The following is an 18652-nucleotide window of genomic DNA, read 5'->3' as shown; positions in this document are numbered from 1 at the left end:
ATAAGACCTGCAAAAATCAACACATAATCTTTATCGACAATTTAAGTATTGATTTTCACTTTGTATGAGTTCATTGGAGTATGAACATTAACGTTGGTGCTTGCGAGTGAGTGAGTTGGGTTTAACGCCGCTTTTAACAGTATTCCAGTTATATCACGCGTGTCAGCTTGATGTAGGAAGACAGCCTGAAGTGATGCAGGTATCAGACGTTTACTACTTCGGTGAAACACACGAACACGGGTGTGGTACTGACAAACCTAGGAACATAATCGGGGCGAACCGGGATTCGAACCCACAATCATAGGTTTCTGGCGTGCCCACGGGACGCAATTCTGCACAGCGAATGGCGGCACCTTAGACCACTGGGCCACCCAGGTGTGCCCCCCGAAGCTTTCGATATTTCACCTATCGTAAACTGTGCGTACGTTTCAAAAACACAGTCATGTATTTATTGATGCAAGCGAAATCCCAGGGATGTCCACAGGAATATGCAAATAGTCAGTTAGTGTTGACAGGTCCGTGAATATTAAAATGTTTCGTTCATACGCAGTCATGTGACCATCCTCTCGTCCAATGGAAAAACCGTATATCGTGTATACTTCACAATGTCATTAAATAATTATAGTATTAATATTCCTCCCACATTAAGATTATGTGCCGTGATATAAATGAAATATTGTTCAAAGCGGGTTGAACCCAACTCACCCACTCAATATTTCCACCAATCCTACTATTCCTACTATACACCCGAATAAAAGGTTAGAATTGTCTTCATCAACCATGCACTAACGGGATCGCGTGGTCAGACTCCCTGACTTGGTTGATGCACGTCCTCGTATCCCAATTGCGTAAATCGATAGCCATGATGTCCATGAGCGGATTGTCTGGTCCGGACGTACATGTATTTACATATAGGTGGGGTATTGGTAGTGCGGCGTTAAACAACAAACAAACATCTCCTACCTCTACTCCTACCACAAACACTATTACTACCACATACTTCTACGACTACAGTCAACTACTTCAGCTATTTCTACTGTTTCTATGACTACTAATATAATTCACAAAAAATACAAATCCAATTGCTTCTACAAAAACGTCTTCAAGTAGAAGTAAATAGTCACGACCATACGACCTTAAGAAAAAGAACAAGCTCCGAGTGAATTAGTCCGTCCTGGTATCATATTACACGATACACCGGTACTCGGTGACGCGACCCGATGTGAGGGCAGGGTAACCTGGTACAAGCTCACCCGTCCTGACGTTTACAAAAACAAAGCTTAACGATCTTTGCCCAACGCGGTGATATCGAGAACACACAACGAAAACAGTCGAGTATGATGAACAAATAAACAAACTGTCAAAACAGACATTTAAGTATAAGATATGTTCTTGACGAGCATTAGGTTACAGCATTACGAGTGTAATCCGGGTTTCTTGCAGACCAGATTAAGAATTATATTTGTACAATATATGTGCTATGCACACACATGTCATATCAGCCTTCGTTTGAACGTGTATCATTTAGACATATATCGAACAGGCTTTATGTGTGTATGTTCTCAATTACAGCTTATTATTCACACAAGACATGTCCTTTATTTCAACACAAATATGTAATACATCCACAATAGTGTATGCAACCGTTATTCTCTCCAGATATTGTACACAATCTATAACAATTGGAGACTCCAATGTGAATTTTTTTAAACTGTGAAAAATTACATGTTTTAAATAAAGCTACAAAAACCTTTTCCATATGCAATAGAAATCTCTTCATAAAGAGTCGATTGTACAATACCGACTATACCATGAGCATGTGTTTATGAATCATTATCAAATAGTAATGATACCAGGTGTTCGCGAAAAGTTGAGCGTATCCTGCCCCACCGGTGGCATCCGTCACAAACACATGCAAAGGCAAGTCAATTGTTCACCGGAAAGAAATATGGGAACATTGTGAAAGTCAAAATATGGAATTGCATCGGACATCATTTTTGTCACTGATGCGTCAAATTTGGAAATGTCTTCCACATGTCTACCATAAAACTTTTTGAAAGCTTTACCGGGGCCTTGAATGTTGTAACCTTGATCAAACAACTTCTGAGTTCTGAATAACTTATACAGTTACCACCTTGCAAAACGTTATTCAATATGCAATATCAAATAAACTCCAACACTTTTGGAATATATAATGGCTTGTCAGTTGACATTATACCTGTTAAAACTGTTCTGGTAAGCACTGTTTACTTCATGTGTCTCATAATGTTAATTTCATGTATACAATAACACACAATCTAAAAACTTGCAATCTTGATTATGTATGATCTTGACCAACGTTGGTGGTTTAAGAAAATATGAATGAATGAATATGCACAATAGGGCGTTAAGATGGAAATCAGGTACAGTTCACGCTGTGCGAACACGTGTATTTTTATCATAGGTAGGCTGTATTGAATATAAGAACATTAATTATGATAATGTAACTATGTGATGGTGGTTTCTGGTGCTTCAAGATTCGATAAACGTAAACAGTGAAACCTCGAGGCTACGTTCAACATTATTGCATTTATACAGCGATATGCATGCACGTGTGTGTGTGTGTGTGTGTGTGTGTGTGTGTGTGTGTGTGTGTGTGTGTGTGTGTGTGTGCGTCTGGCTGCTTATATTAGTCAGGACAAATGCCGCTTTTTTGTGCTGACCCTCTAAGATAACATGCCGCTGTTTAACATGAATACCCCATATACCCAAAGCATACCCCAAACCGACCAGTCCCAGTTTTATCCCTTCAATGCAGAGCGCCGTACAGGTAACAACAAGTGCCATCTTTTAACGTCTTTGTGTATGACGCGTCTGTGGATCGAACCCACGGCCTTCCGTTCTCCGGACACACGCTCTATCCACAAGACCACGCATACGGTCTAAATATCTCGGTGATATGGTCTAGTGTCGACCCTCAGCTTGTCTCGAAGTACGGGTGCCTCGCTTTGCATCTATTAGATATGTGTAATGTCCTATTGACGTCGAGTTGATTAAGTATCAGTGAAGGGCTTCGGCTTCGTTTCTCGTGTACTGTGTACGGATGATTAAGTATGTGTGGGACTGTGTTTAACGCGGTACACATGCATTACACCAGATACCTGTTGGCCATATATGTTTGATGCCTCTGATACAGGTACACGCGATAGCCTGTCCATTTCAAAACTAGGGAGATAAAGATGAAACTACGGATAAAACATGACACCGCATGCATTTGTATGGTTTAATATGATTAAAGCAATTCATAAACATCGAAAATCAGACATCAACATCGAAAAGGTCTTCGAAAATAGAAGTTCCACGATGGCGTGCGGGCACCTTTTGAGTTACCTGCATCGGGGCCACAATTCAACAAACGTGAAGCATTATATATTAAATTTGGTGACTGAAAATGACATTTACTCACGAAAGCTTTTATAACAATGACTTGTGTTGAAACCGTCATGGAGAAAGGAGCTCGCGAATTACTATTACCAAAATTGCGGAAGGTATCAGGTGTACTTCAGTCTAGCCTTTAACGCCGATTTGATCAATATTTCCACACGAGCGAGCTTCATATTGGAGGAAAGCAGGTCGTAATTTGGAATGATGGATAAGCCGTTCGCTCCTCGCGATGATGATACGGGGTCGATTCCTGACAGGCGTGAATGTGTGGATTTTATTCCCGGAATCACCTCGATGCCGTTCTACGAATACCCCTAAAAGCAGATAGAAAACCTACTCACTCACTCAAAGAACAGAGTAATAGCCGACACATTGTCCTAATTCTAATAGTATTAAGACAATAATCGAATATATCTCGTAATGCTAAGATCTGCACATAATTGCTTGTATTCACCAACACAAATATTGTCATTGGAGGTTTGCTCAGGTAGTCCGATTTCTGTTCTTATAGATTTGATAGATGTCCCATTTTAATTTAAACGAATACGTGGTATAACCGATAAATTTTACGTAAAAAAGTTGTATGTACATATTGAGTTGCATATACTCTACAAAAATGATACCGTCTCCGTGGCCTAGTGGTAGAGCATCCGCCGGTGTTCGATCCACGGCCGCGTCATACCAAAAGACGTTAAAAGAAGATGGTACTTGGTGTTACCCTGTCTGGCGTTCGGTACTAAGGGGCTAAAGGACTGGTGAGTGAGTGAGTGAGTATGGTTTTACGCCGCTTTTAGCAATAGTCCAGCAATATCACGGCGGGGGACACCAGAAATGGGCTTCACACATTGTACCCATGTCGAGAATCGAACCCGGGTCTTCGGCGTGACGAGCGAACGCTTTAACCACTAGGCTACCCGACCGCCTCCTAAAGGACTGGTTGTCTCGGAGTCAGTATACTGTGTCTGAGTGGGGTATTCATTTTTCACTGCGGCATGGTATCTCAGTGAGCTAGCACTATCAATCGGCATCAGTCCGGACTAGTACAAGCAACCACACACACGTGCATGCACTATATAAGTGCAAAATTCTTAGACGTGACGTTAAACCCAATTTCACCTCACCTCGTTGCCGAGACCATGATTTCCTGATTGTGGACACGATGTCGGCAACATGGCACCACAGATCCTACAAGATCAGGGGGAACCCGCATCACCACATCAACATAGGATCGCTCCTTCCGGATTCTTCACCTTCGAAACAGATTCTGCAACGTACACTGCTCCAAAAGTTCCTCTAAGTATGCAAAATACTAATTGGAATACACGAGAATGACGTAATACATTGTGCGTCTCGCTGTCGTGATGCTCTTTGCATGCCTTAATCATAAACACAGCGGAACAACACGATTCAAATCGTGGATGTTGCAAATATTGCAGCTCTCTCTTGCATTCTTTATCGGCCATGTTGTCCTTTAGTTTTGGTGTTCTTTTGTGACAACTGACGTTCTTGAGATCACGTTGTTCTTTCTGTCAAATGGTGTCTATTTGTTTTGTATCTTATAGTAACAATATATACTATATTCGTAACATTTGATTAGTTACGTCCTTGTGACCTTTATTTCAAGTGATGTATTTTTTGACCGAAAGGCCGCCCATACCAGGCGCCGATTGTCAGCATCCCATTGCTAGGCCCCAACCAGCACGAGTCATGAGAACTCATGTCATAAATATAATGTCGTTATCGTCAAGGTAGCCGGATTGTAACTCAATTGAGCATCTTTGGGATAAGCTAGAAGATTTTAACGTCAAAGTCAAACGCCACGGAATTGGCAGCAATTACGCTAAGCTCTTTGGAAAGATGCAGTTACCATTCCACAAGCAAGGTGTCAGCCGCTGGTTTCTTGGTTCAGCGAGAAGGAGGTGGCGTTCAGTCCTTCAGATGGCCAATGGTACACGGTGCTAAGCTGCCGTGCTTGAGATAGTGACGTAAACGACACATGCACATCTCTTAAAAATCTTTTTTTTGAGAGTATACAAGCCTCAAAACTACATTTAGCATGCTTAAATGTTTATGTCTTCAGCTACAGTGTTGAAAACAATTGTCAAATATTTGAAAATATATTGCATAAATTTACCTGAGGAACACACATAAACCTTTTGTGTCATATCATGTACTGGTTTTCTATACGTATTTCAACACATCAAAACTTCTTTGAACCCCACTAATGGCAGCTAAAGTTTATATTTATCCGCACAAAAATCAGATTATATTGTGGCAATGGTGATCAAGCTTTACCCGAGAAGAGTCATTATCATGAATGTTTATTTTGATGTCAGTTCTTTATAGCAGGAGAGACATAAATGATAATGTTTACCTAACGACTTTTGCTCATATTTCATAGATAACAGTTACCCGCCTACCTGTAATAGTCTTGGTTCTTTGGGGTGGGAGGGGGGGGGGGGGGGGGGGGGGGGGGGGGGGGGGCTGTGACAGGGTATATAAGCCCGTTGCTGTAAGCCCCCGTTCAATCAACAGGCAGGATTAGGCAAAATGCAAGGGCTCACTCTGGTCGTCCTCGCGGTCGTTGCAGTGGTCGCTGTGCTCCCACTTGCATCATCGGAAACGTGAGTAGACCCACATTTCAATGGGGTTGAATGGTTGAATAGGTTTGACTTAACGGCGCATTTAACAGTATTTCAGTTAAATCACGACATTTCAGCTTGTGTGACGACATGTGTCGGAAGTGAATCAGCTCTCAGACGTTTTGGGGAAACATAAGAGCACAGGGATGGTACTGACAAACCAAGGATCATAATCAGGGAGAATGCTGGATTCGAACTCATAATCATTTTATCCTGACAATTCTGCGGTTTGACGCGCCTTAGACAACTGCGTTGCCCTTATCCTTGTGTATCATGATATTGTCATCTTCGTTTTGTCAGTAATATTATATACTGAAATAATCTTATTTTTGAGGAAACGTTTAAGAGGGTAGGTGCCAAAATTATAATCGATCACAAAAATGCCTTTATCGTTAATTCACAATAAAAAACAGTTTTTACTAATACACATAGCATAGTAATTGATATAGTTTAAATGGCGTACTTGTGGTCGGCCTTTTTCGATAGTCAATGTAAGAGCCTCCGTCTACCTCTCTACTTCATATCTCAATGCCAGGATCTAGCATTGAATCGTTCACCATCTCAAACACCTGGCTATCGAAATTGTTTACGAAATAAGTGAATGTGAAGAAAATGTTTACTCACATGGGTAATCGAACGGTTTTTTTGGCGTGACTAGTTACAGGTTACCTTATATTAACCAATGATATATCGAGATTATATGCCGATATACATGGCCAAAACATTACACATTAAATTGATACAATGGTTCTTATAGACAAACCCTATGCATGAATTCATGGCGGAGGCGATGCGGGAAGAAAGAGGATGTATATTAATAAGGGGGCGGGCATGACTAAAAGTTACTGTCGGGTTATTTCACGGTGAAGAGATTCATTTAATTGCACCATGTTTAGCAAATATATCGTTCTTACGTCAGTGATGTCCAAGTCATACATGTATAATGAGTGAGTACTTAAATAACGTCCTTCACACATTATTGCCCTTTTATAAATCAAACCGTGGTCGTAACATCACTTGAGTCAACGTATTTACAATCATTGTCAACCAACTTGACAAAAGCCTCTTTCTTGATAGCAAATTTAACATTGATCATTAGGAATGGTCGAAAAATTCCATATATTCGTGATATTCATGTTGTAGATTATCTCAAAGATACATGTGCATCTAATATACATACGTATACGTGCTAACCCGACTTTTCACTAAAATAGAATAGCTTTATGATATTACAATGCCTAAAAATATTAAACATTTGTCAATGTATCACGTGTAGTTGTCCTTAGCATACCCGTAGTTCGTAACCCTTTAAGATTCGGCATCGAATAGGTCTTCAGCAAACCATGCTTGTCGTAAGAGGCGACTATGCTTGTCGTAAGAGGCGAGTAAGGGGTCCATTGGTCAGACTCGCTGACTGGGTTCATGCATGTCATCGTGTACCAAAGCCGTAAATCGATGCTCATGATATAAATCACTCGATTGTCTGGTCCAGACTTGATTATGTACAGACCGCCGTCATCAAGCTGGACCATTGCTGCGTACGGCTTTAAACAACAAACATACTAACATGAGTTCGTATACATACGTACTCGTCACCATAATTCTATTTACGTGATAACCCACCTAACCACACCTTGTCACTTTGATATTTCAGCGTAGCGTATTCGTGTGGGACATATTCCACCCGCTACACAACCAGCTGTGGTTGGTTTGGATGGAGTCGGTGTACGAGATACAGGTATGTGGAACGTCGAATTGGTGTCGTCGCAAACACTTTCTACATGCATGCTAACAGATTATATATATATATTCACAGGCAAAAGAAACGCAAGTCGAGTATGCAGTATAAATGTTATTTATTTTCAACAGTAAAGACAAAAAATACTAATAGGACAAGATTGACAAAAATTTGACTGAAGACAGTTTAATGGATTAAAAGGCAGATGACATATTTGGTTTTTTTCCAAATGTTAAGGGCTTACACAGTTTCGTGTCAATACCCAAAATGTCAGCCAATACCTGGTGTGATCACCATTAGTATTGATCACTGCCACACATCTCCTGTACATTGAGTGGATCAGATTTGTGAAGGCCCTACGGATCCTCCTGCACACATCCAGAGCAGCTGTGCGTAGTTCATCGGCAGTTGTAGGGACTGGGCGCACATTGTGCAGACGTCTTTGAACCTCATCCCACAAGTCTTCGATGGGGTTCAGATCAGGGCTGAGGGCTTGCCACGGTAGAACACGGATGTTACGTTGTTAAGGCCATGGTAGCTTTGGCAACATGGGGACGAGCGTTGTCCTGCTGGAAAAAGTGTTGTTGGTGTTGTGCAAAAAATGGAACAACGTGGGGTCTGATCTCTTGATGGATATACCGCTGAGCAGTGATGCCGTGTCCGCGACCTAGACCAACATTCAGAAAGCACATGGGTCCAAGTCTCGCATTAAGTCCAATCCCTGCCCATATCATGACGCTAGGTCCACCCCATGGATCCCTTTCCACAACGTTTCTGTCAGCGGTGTGGTGACCCTAGGACGACCGCTCCGAGGAAGGTTCATTTGTTGTCTGTGTAGCATTGTATCGATGCAGGAGACGGTAAATCGTGGTTATGTTAACGTTGAAATGACGGGCAATATCTTGGACAGACTCTCCAGCTTCCAAACGTCCGATAGCCTGGTTTCTCTGAATTTGAGTTAGGCGTGGCATTGTTGATCAAGGAGTGGTAGGTCCAAGAATCGGCCACAGCTTTTTACTCTCGTGATAGTTCGTGACAGTTCGTGCATTGTCGATTTCGCGAATGGGTGCATGATACCCACTTATTCATTGAAATGGTGCGTTTTGGCGATTCGTTTTTTATGTTGCGTTTTTACTCGGGGCTTCCAAAATGCAACCAAAAATATTGATAACACCATCAGGCTTTACTACATGCTAAAACTCGTATCAATTTATGGTTCCGTGATTGTTACCTATTTGCTTAAAACCACTTGCGTTTCTTTTGCGTGTGAGTATATATATACACATACATACATATATATATCCACTCCGCCTCTGTGAAATCCTACACAAAACAAATAGAGATTATCTGTATTGTATATCGAAGCTCCCTATTCCATACTGATTTTGTGCGACACAGTTTCACAAAGCGATTGTAGCTCTAGACTGCTGTGGGGTTATATCAAGGAAAACGAGAAACGACAGTCGTGTCGCTAGCATAGCTTTGGAAATTTCGGGGGAATGGATATTGCTGTCAAGATTGTAGCTTCTTTAGCTATGTCGTGAAGGTTTAGTAGTTAAATGTCTGTGGGGTATCGCGAGTATTCGATTTTAATACAAGAACAATAATTCGATTCCTTTTGAGTATGTTTATACATTCATAAATTCAGAACAGCCCTATAGCTTTTTTTTATAATTGTGTCACAATTCTGTTTTCATGTTGAAGTGTGGGGGTGGCTGGTATGCTAGATAGGGGGATGTGACAGATGGCTTCCCTAACTAATTATTCACTGTTCAGTGGAACCCTTTAACCTCACAATCATACCCACAGATGGAACAGCGGCATAGCTATACACTCCTCCTGGGCAATAATATCCGGGTGGGTGTTCTTATAGTTGTACTGGGCAGAGGTTTAACATTAAACCTTTCACTTACGGTGACACTGGTCACGCACGTGATAAAACTAGTCATCCGGGTAATTGTATCCTGGTCAATAGAACCAAATCATCAATGTTCGTTGGAGGTATTAACGATCGCAGGAGAGACACCCCATCAAAAGGTTTCCCTGGTCAGTTGGGCCCTTATTGAAAGGATGACACTGTGATAGAGCATATCCAAATTGGAACGGGACAATTATTGGAATTAAGGCAATTAGAATATCACTGTGGCCAACTACTAGACCAGGTTTGACCCGTGAAGATCCGGGGTAGAAAAGGTCTTCAGCAACCCATGCTTGCTGTAAAAGGCGAATATGCTTGTTGAAAGAGGCGACTAACGGGATTGGGTGGTCAGGTTCGCTGACTTGGTTGATGCATGTCATCGATCCCAATTGCGTGGACCGAAGCTCATGATATTAATTACTGGATTGTCTGGTTCAGACTCGATTATTTACAGACCGCCTTCATATAGCTGGAATATTGATGAGTGCGGCGTTAAACAACAAACCTCTTGGCTATCAGACGTATTGACTAAATATAGCTGTGGACCCACAGACAAACTTGTGTTGTCCTTGCTGAGAATCTAGTTGAGCACAATCGTCTTAGAGTGTGATGTTGGTTAGGCGGCTTTGGGAGTGATACGATGATTTACTCATATAAGTATAATTACCCTAGATGTGGTTGCAAATGTTAAGTTCTCTATTGGCACATTAAAGTTTCAGACATCAATTCCGTATATTTATCGGTTTCAGGTCATCTACAAGAACCTGTTATAAGAACCGTCCAGGTGAGACAACTTTGGTATCCATCAGTATCAAGCCTGTGTTATAACACAAACAATTAAGTGAGTGACTGCTGCTATCGTGATCTCGTGATCTTTGAGAATGGGCTCTCACAGCGGCCCATGTTGTCGAATCAAACCCTGTTATCGGTTTGACGGTTGCTGTAAACACAAAATTTACCAACGCCCCTGCCCTTCACCACCAAAGTAAAACATACTTAGGTTAAAAATATCAGATGCTAACTATATGCACATATGGTTATAAATTGGACGATAAATATGTAATTACATTTGATATGTTTAATGTGCTTAATGAGTGAGTGTTGTGTAACGCCAGTCAGTAATATTCAAGCTATATCACATAAGAGAGCCTGAACCAGGCACACAATGACTGAACGCATGAGCAGCGATTCACACGCAGCCAAGTCACGGGGCTTGATTGCCCGATCCTCTGACCAAGCCTGAGGAAGCAGAGTCCTAGGCCTTTTTGTCTCGGGTCCGGTTCCGCAAAGCGACCGTAGCGCAATGACAGTATTAACTCTATGTTAAAGTATGTCATTCAGGATCAACTTAGAGCAACGATCGATTTGTGGAACGGACCCCTGGACTTCCGAAAGTGTGATGTTGGGAGACATACTACGATGAAGATAGATATAAATGGTTATAACGGCTAAATATGGAATAAATTTCTGAAAATAGATGCCAGTGTATAATAAAATGTGACTAATGAAAATGTATGTTATTGGTTCCCCTTGTAATATTGACATGTGAGATTTATTCAATGATTAGACGAAAGGAAAGCGGGGTGTTTTGAGGCGCGTTCACGAGTTCAATAAGGACTATATAGCATTGTTCTGTCAACCACCTTCACGCCTTATTGCACGCGTCACCGACCAAGAGTCTTTTTCAACATCAAGAGACGTTTTAGTGAGTTTGGTTTTACGCCGCTTTTAGAAATATTTCAGCAGTATCACGGCGGGGGACACCAGAAATGGCCTTCACACAATGTACCCATGTCGGGAATCGAACCCGGGTTTTTGGTGTGACGAGCGAAAGTTTTAACCACTAGCAAGAGACGTTTTAAATTCGCAGAAAACAATTAAACCTCACGAGATTTTTTTGCTTGAATTTTTTTAGATGCTTTTTATATTGCAAGATACGTTTAGATTTCGCAAAATACTTCGAAAGGTACATGTACTAAAACTTGTGCCAAAATGTAAGTGGGCATGTCTGAACGGTAGCAGGTCACATTTTAACTTTGGCGTGTGCATATACTCTTGACGGATGGGTTTCGTATGAGAAGTTATTGTATGGCAGAGATGAAAGGATAATGCAATGTGCAACAATGATGCAATTAGTTTTATACATACGCTGTCTCTTTTTGTATGTATGCAGTAAACGGCGGATGGACGGGCTATGGCGCATGGTCAGCATACAGCACGTGCACTAAATCATGTGGCGGAGGAACCATGACGAGATCTCGCACACGCTCGTGCACCAGCCCGAGACCAGCTTACGGTGGTGCCCAGTGCTCCGGCTCCACCCGAGCTACCCAGACTACCAGCTGTAACACACATAGCTGTCCAAGTATGTCCAAACCCAGAAATATCTACTCCATCGTAACTAGCAAAAGTGAGAGAGTATGGTTTTACGCCGCTTTTAGCATTATTCCAGCAATATCACGGCAGGGGGCACCAGAAATGGGCTTCACACATTGTACTCATGTCGGGAATCGAACCCGGGTCTTCGGCGTGACGAGCGAACACTTTACCCACTAGGCTACCCGACCGCCCCTTAAATAGCGAAAGGGAGAAATTCCCTCCAATAATATGTCTCTGCCATTTAAGTTTGACTCATTTCATATATATACGAGTATGAATAACCTTTCTTTGGGATTATTTCTATTTCCTGAAACAAAGAGTCAGATAACGATAGACCGAAGTTGTAACTTATATATACTGCAGAAATCTGATTCTATACAACTTGACGCACCGGTTTGTCATACCGAAGATACCCAGATTCTAATCTCCCGGGCGAAAGAAACTACACACTCACGATTGATGGTGGCTTACAGTGAAACAAACAAGACATGGTTGTTCAATGAAGATGTATTTGATATGGGTATCATCGTTGTGTTTTGGTCCTTACGTTTGCAGTGTTACGGCGACTGTTTCCAGCCTATTGGCGGTTAAATAATGCTTTAGTTTTTTGGTCAAATTTAGTTTTCAAGTGAATGCTTTTTTGGTCCGGTTTACGTCCCGTACGTGTGAAGCTCAATTTACATCTCACTCGTCATGATAAGGCTGACTAAATCAATGAAAACGAAACTCAGTCACCAACTGTGTGTGTGAAGGTTTGGTGCAAGTTAGGTTAGCGTCTTTTGTTCAGTATTAGCATGGCGTGTTAGCTTAATGTGGGAGGAAACACGAAGATTTTTACCACTTTGTGAAACACACAAGCGTGTGGTGCTGACAACCAATGATGATTGTCTCTGTGTAGTCCACGGAGCCTGGAGCAGCTATGCCACCTGGTCCCCCTACACCGCTTGTACAAAGACATGTGGCGGAGGAACTCAGACCAAGGCTCGATCCCGAACCTGTACCAGCCCTCGTCCCCAATTCGGAGGCAGACAGTGTGTTGGATCGTCCTCTGAAACGTCAAGCAGGAGCTGCAATACACACAATTGTCCAGGTATATCTCTGTCACAGGAGGGCGGTCACGGGTGTCCAAGTCGTCTAAGGTGCCACTATCCCCCTTGGAGGGCCGCCCGCTTATTGTAGGCATGCAAAAGGACCTGTATTTGCCCTGACCATGGTCACTGGTTTGTCAACACTCTACATGTCCCTTTGCTTTTTGCTTTCGCCAAAGTGATTAACGTCTGAGACCCGCACCACTTCGGCGTTTCCATCCACATGAAGCAGACACGTTTTGGCATAACTTAAATAGAGTTGAAAACATAACCTGCGTATTCGATCGGTATATTTAGATATCATTCACACATATATCCAGGTATCCCCAAACAGATACAACGCTTAAAGCCAATTTGCGGTGTCCCCTGTCATGACGTTGGGAAACAGACACTAGAGCTCAGTTATGAATTATAATGTATCTAGGGATGAAAGTGAATACCGAAAGTCTAATGCTGACGTAATTGGCTGTAGTGCCATGCCACAGATGACATCCTTACCACGTTAGTTTGCTGACGGGGTTGACCTCGTTGGTCGTGTGGACAAGCCGGCCGATCAGAAGGTCCGTCGTCCGTGTCAGAGCATGGGGCATTGATGTGAAAACCCTGTTACTCTGCAAATCACCTTCCGGATGTTTACTGTCGGGGAGACGTTCTCCACATTCGCGACTCTTTAACCTGGATATGTATCAATGTGGACGAATGTGGAGTACTGGTTTTGTAGGTGGAGTGATTTCTCAGATTAATGGAGACTCTGTAATAGAGACATTTAGAGTCAATAAATAGGCATAACTCGTCTTCAAAAGACTATTATTGAAAATCCTCTTACAAATTTACTGTTGATAGTTGACGGCGGTTGGAGCACTTACAGTATGTGGTCACCCTACAGCGCGTGCTCAGTGAGTTGTGGAGGAGGCAGCCAATCGCGATCCAGAACAAGGTCATGCACTAACCCCACCCCAGCTTATGGCGGAAGTCAGTGCGCAGGGGAGGCAACTGATACCTATAGCAGGGACTGCAACACCCACCCTTGTCCAAGTACGTATCAATTGATTGGAAGTAAGGGTGTGCCAGAATAAGAACTATCAATATTTTCAAGGCGAAACATTGCCAGAAAAAGCACCAGCATTTTTTTACAAATTGACGAAATTGACGTATATTGACAGAAGGGACAACTCAGATTATATTTAATATATATCTTGAATTGCAAAAGCTGAATTTACTATTGAACCGTTAGAAAATGTAATTGTTGCTAAAGTATATGATGATATACGATTTGTATACTACCTCATGTGATCATCAAATAGGTGGAACGTATTCTAACCTGGATTCCTCACAGGGCTGGTGAAAAAAGAACAAACAACGCTCAACATGAGAAAAATACATGCCCACCTTATTTGATTGTAAATATATCCATATTGTATTGATAATATCATGACATTAATCAGTGTTAATTATTTGTTACAGTTGATGGTGGATGGAGTGATTACAGCGCGTGGACAGACTACAGCACGTGCACTACTACATGTGGAGGAGGATCCCAGTTCAAGACCAGAGACAGGACGTGCACCAACCCCGCCCCAGCCCACGGAGGCCAGGAGTGTGACGGAGATGTCAGGGACAGATCTGAGAGGGACTGTAACACTCATCCCTGTCCAAGTGAGTCATCTCTTTAAAATGGATATTGGTAATGGTCATATAAAGAATAAAGTATTCGAATTTACTCACTAAGGTGAGTACTGCACAATGTGAAATCTCTTTAATATGTGAATTTCACCGTTTGTTTAGAATGAGAAAAGTATTCTAAAATAGCTGAGAGTGTGTCCCAAAATCAGCCTTCATACCTCCAGATAAGTGCTTTGACCTGTGTTGTCAAGACATTGGTTAACTACGGAAGCCTTTTAGTCTGTTTTGTTTTTTGTTTTTTTCGATACTATCTTGAAATTTCAAGATACTAAGTTGAAATTTCAAGAAACTAAGTTGAAATTTCAAGATATTAAGTTAAAATTTCAAGATACTAAGTTGAAATTTCAAGATAATAAGTTGAAATTTAAAGGTAGTATCTTGCATTCCAAGGTAGTATCTTGAAATTTCAACTTCTGTATTTTGAAATTTCAACTTCTGTATTTTGAAATTTCAACTTCTGTATTTTGAAATTTCAAGATAGTATCGAAAATTTAAAACAACAACAAATAGCCCTAAAAGGCTTCCGTAGTTCACTAATAGGACTAGATATATTTTCACAGCTTTATATCCAGATCTCTTTTTAATAGAGACTATGAGCCTAATTTTTCTTCCTCTTAAAGCACCTTGCAACAAATAAGTATTTGTGGCAGTTCTTTTTTTTCAAGATGTTCCTTCGGAATATTTATTTTCGAAAAAGAATCACTGCCACCATCCCAGAATATCGGTCGCGAATCACTTGGTTAACTAATACTTTTTACCTCGAATACGATAGCTTGTAACTTCTCAAGGATGAATTCAACCATGTGAGTGTATACAGATATTAAAACAATAATGATATCATAACATTACTCTGCACAGTCTAAGGCTTGCTCATAAACCTATGATGATCCAAAGTTGGTGTGGAATGAATTCACAACAACTCCAGGACCACATGAAGGATGGGTACCTCCTCCCGCATTTGGAAGGGTAAAATCTTCCATAACAGATGTATGCATCATGACATGCCTCAACGCGACCTTGTGATTGTTTAGGATGTGTTACAGTTGATGGTGGAAACGACCAGCACATGAAGCTGGGAACCTATTCTAACCAGGAATCATCATGGAACTGATTAAACTGAGTACAGCATGGGATACACCTCATTTGGTTGTAAATACATCTATATGTTATTCATAATATCATGACACGTATCAGTGTAAATGATTTGTTACAGTTGATGGTGGATGGAGTGACTACAGCGCGTGGACAGACTACAGCACGTGCACTACTACATGTGGAGGAGGATCCCAGTTCAAGACCAGAGACAGGACGTGCACCAACCCCGCCCCAGCCCACGGAGGCCAGGAGTGTGACGGAGATGTCAGGGACAGATCTGAGAGGGACTGTAACACTCATCCCTGCCCAAGTCAGTAACAGAAGTAGCTCTATTGATTTATGATATAAATCATTGATGGTACAATATTTGTGTGATAACAGTGTACGCATTTGTGTAATGCTGATATTAATTTTTTTTAAGTAGATTCAACTTGATATAAATATAATTCCATATTGTCTGTTTCAAATCTGGATCATCACGTATCATTAAAGTAATGCATTTAAAGTATTATTTTTTTTTTAAAAATGTCAAAACAGTTGATTACGCAGGGAAAAATATGAATATGAATATCTCAACATGTTCACACGCTTCCTCAGTTGACGGTGGCTGGACGGACTGGGAGGAGTGGCAGGATCTGGATGAGTGCAGTGTCCTGTGTGGAGGAGGCAACAAGGATCAGGACCGCTCCAGGACCTGTACCAACCCCACCCCGGCCTTCGGGGGAGCCGACTGTGACGGAGAGAGCTTCCAGAACAGGACCATCAACTGCAACACCGAGGAGTGTGGAGGTAGTTTCACAAATAAGAGAACAAATTGTTTTCTCTAACTATCGTGTTTGCTCAAAGCTTTGATCACGTAAACATCACAGGTTGGGCTGTTTGGTAACATAATTGCTTGATTTCTTGCAGATCTTTGTCCAGAAGATGAGGCCACCTACCACGCCCACGCCACCAATGAGAGGCGCTTCTTCCAGTGCAGCAATGGCGTGGCCCATCGCCATCAGTGTGCAGAGGGTACCGTGTATGACTCCGCCATCTCCGCCTGCAAACATGCTGCCACCACTGCATCAACCACGACGGCGGAGTCCTGTCCCAGCACTGGTGTCGTCATGATCGCCAACGAGAGTGATTGTACTAAGTTCTACATGTGTTCCAACGGTATCAAGTACCCCATGGCCTGTCCAGCCACCACCCGGTTCGATGTCAGCTTGAAGGTCTGCACCCATGGAACATGTTAGGAACAAGACCTGTTATATAAAGCAACTGAAATACCAGTAAATGTTTCACTAACTATAACGTGTGCTCTATTTACCTTGATGTAAAGGACTATTGTTTCGAAAGGCTTTTTAATAAATCATTTGTTGTATATTGTCATTATTGATATTGTTGTCATAACTTTCCACAAGAATTGTTTGCTAGGCATTTCTTAGAAGTTGTCAAGTTATGGATTATAACTTTTTTATTTACTGCTAAGGCGACGGTTGACATCGGTATAAGGTTATATACCGAAACGTCGCCTTTACAGTAAATAAAGAAGTTGTTATCCATCAGTTATCTCTACTTTGATAGATAGATAAGAGTGATCATTTAAATTTGAACACAATAACAGCTCGTTAAATGTTCTTAAGACATCGCAAATAACCTTATCGTGAAATTTGTGAGTGAGTTAGTATTGTTTAACGCCGCTCTGAGCAGTATTTCAGTTATGTCACGGCGTTTCGGTCTGACGTGGAGGAAAAGCCGGCAGTGATTTTGGTCCAAAAAGAAACATAATCAGGTCGAGTGAATGAGTGAGTTGTGTATATTCCAGTTATATCGCGGCGTGTCAGCTTAATGTGGGAGGAAAGCCCGAAGTGATGCAGGTCTCGGACAATTACCACTTCAGTGAAACCCACGAGCACGGGTATGGTGCTGACAAACCTAGAAACATAATCGGGGCGAACCGGGATTCGAACCCACAATCATAGGTTTCTGGCGTGCCCAAGGAACGCAACTCTGCACAGCGAATCGCGGCGCCTTAGACGACTGGGCCACCCGGCTGAACCGGGAATTCGAACACAAGATCATAGGGTTCTGGAACGCCTAGGAGACGCCATTCTTCACAGCGATTTCACCGATTTGAGCGAGTAAGCGAGTTTGGTTTATAATAATAATGATAATAATAGTCCGATTGTATGCCGCTTTTTTCCATGCTGGATATCATACTCAAAGCGCATTTTTACCCCTGTTATTCTCATCTCCAAGGGGAGGAGTATATAACCCAAGCTGCCTGTGATGTGCTAGAATGTTACTAGCCACATTGCCATACCATCCCACCGGGTACCCATTCATTGCTGGCTTAACAGTGGCATACCTCGAACAAGTCACTTGCCAAAAGAAATTCCACATGTGATACATGTGCTGCAGTGTGGAGCAGGAACGAAACTCTCAGGTTCCAAGCAGCCGAACTCGGTCACTCATCCAGTTATTCACAGCACTCAGCTTGATGTGGGAGGAAATCCCCAAGTGATGTACGTGTATGATACTGGTATTCGATCCCACGATCAAAGTTTTCGGTCACATCTTGGAGATTCATCTTTGCACAGCGAATTGCGCTCTCTAAAAACGACAGGGTCAGTCCTGTGTCCTCACTGATTTGAAAAGATGTCGAGACCGGAATTAACTTAAATAGAAATTCAAAGTGTTT

The 18652-nt window shown here is 41.9% G+C and overlaps 1 protein-coding gene across 3 annotated transcripts; it reads left to right on the top strand.

Moving 5' to 3' along the window:
- Positions 1-5943: 5943 nt before the first annotated feature.
- On the top strand, positions 5944-17332 carry LOC139444994 (coadhesin-like). 3 transcript variants are annotated; one of them, XM_071226031.1, is made up of 10 exons: positions 5944-6047; positions 7720-7803; positions 10471-10505; positions 11895-12086; positions 12999-13190; positions 14032-14223; positions 14653-14844; positions 16085-16276; positions 16564-16755; positions 16876-17332. In XM_071226031.1, the coding sequence occupies exons 1-10, from the start codon at positions 5974-5976 to the stop codon at positions 17202-17204; spliced, it is 1674 nt and encodes a 557-aa protein (XP_071082132.1). In that variant the 5' UTR covers positions 5944-5973; the 3' UTR covers positions 17205-17332. The 3 variants fall into 3 exon arrangements, with proteins under 3 accessions (XP_071082132.1, XP_071082133.1, XP_071082134.1); XM_071226032.1 differs by lacking the exon at positions 12999-13190; XM_071226033.1 differs by lacking the exon at positions 14653-14844.
- The last annotated feature ends 1320 nt before the right edge of the window (positions 17333-18652 follow it).

This window comes from Haliotis cracherodii, unplaced genomic scaffold (genome assembly GCF_022045235.1).
Source record: "Haliotis cracherodii isolate W230 unplaced genomic scaffold, xgHalCrac1.p SCAF_6, whole genome shotgun sequence".
In the NCBI taxonomy this organism is placed as follows: domain Eukaryota; kingdom Metazoa; phylum Mollusca; class Gastropoda; order Lepetellida; family Haliotidae; genus Haliotis; species Haliotis cracherodii.
The sequence above is the reverse complement of the archived record's forward strand: the minus strand, read 5'-3'. Positions and strand labels throughout refer to the sequence as shown.

What these genes read in the sequence shown, in the direction of transcription:
- LOC139444994 (XM_071226031.1), top strand. Translation starts at nt 5,974, where the DNA reads ATGCAAGGGCTCACTCTGGTCGTCCTCGCGGTCGTTGCAGTGGTCGCT. An exon ending in TAACACACATAGCTGTCCAA is followed by an intron (nt 12,087 to 12,998) that starts GTATGTCCAAAC and finishes GTCTCTGTGTAG; the next exon opens with TCCACGGAGCCTGGAGCAGC. An exon ending in CAATACACACAATTGTCCAG is followed by an intron (nt 13,191 to 14,031) that starts GTATATCTCTGT and finishes TACTGTTGATAG; the next exon opens with TTGACGGCGGTTGGAGCACT.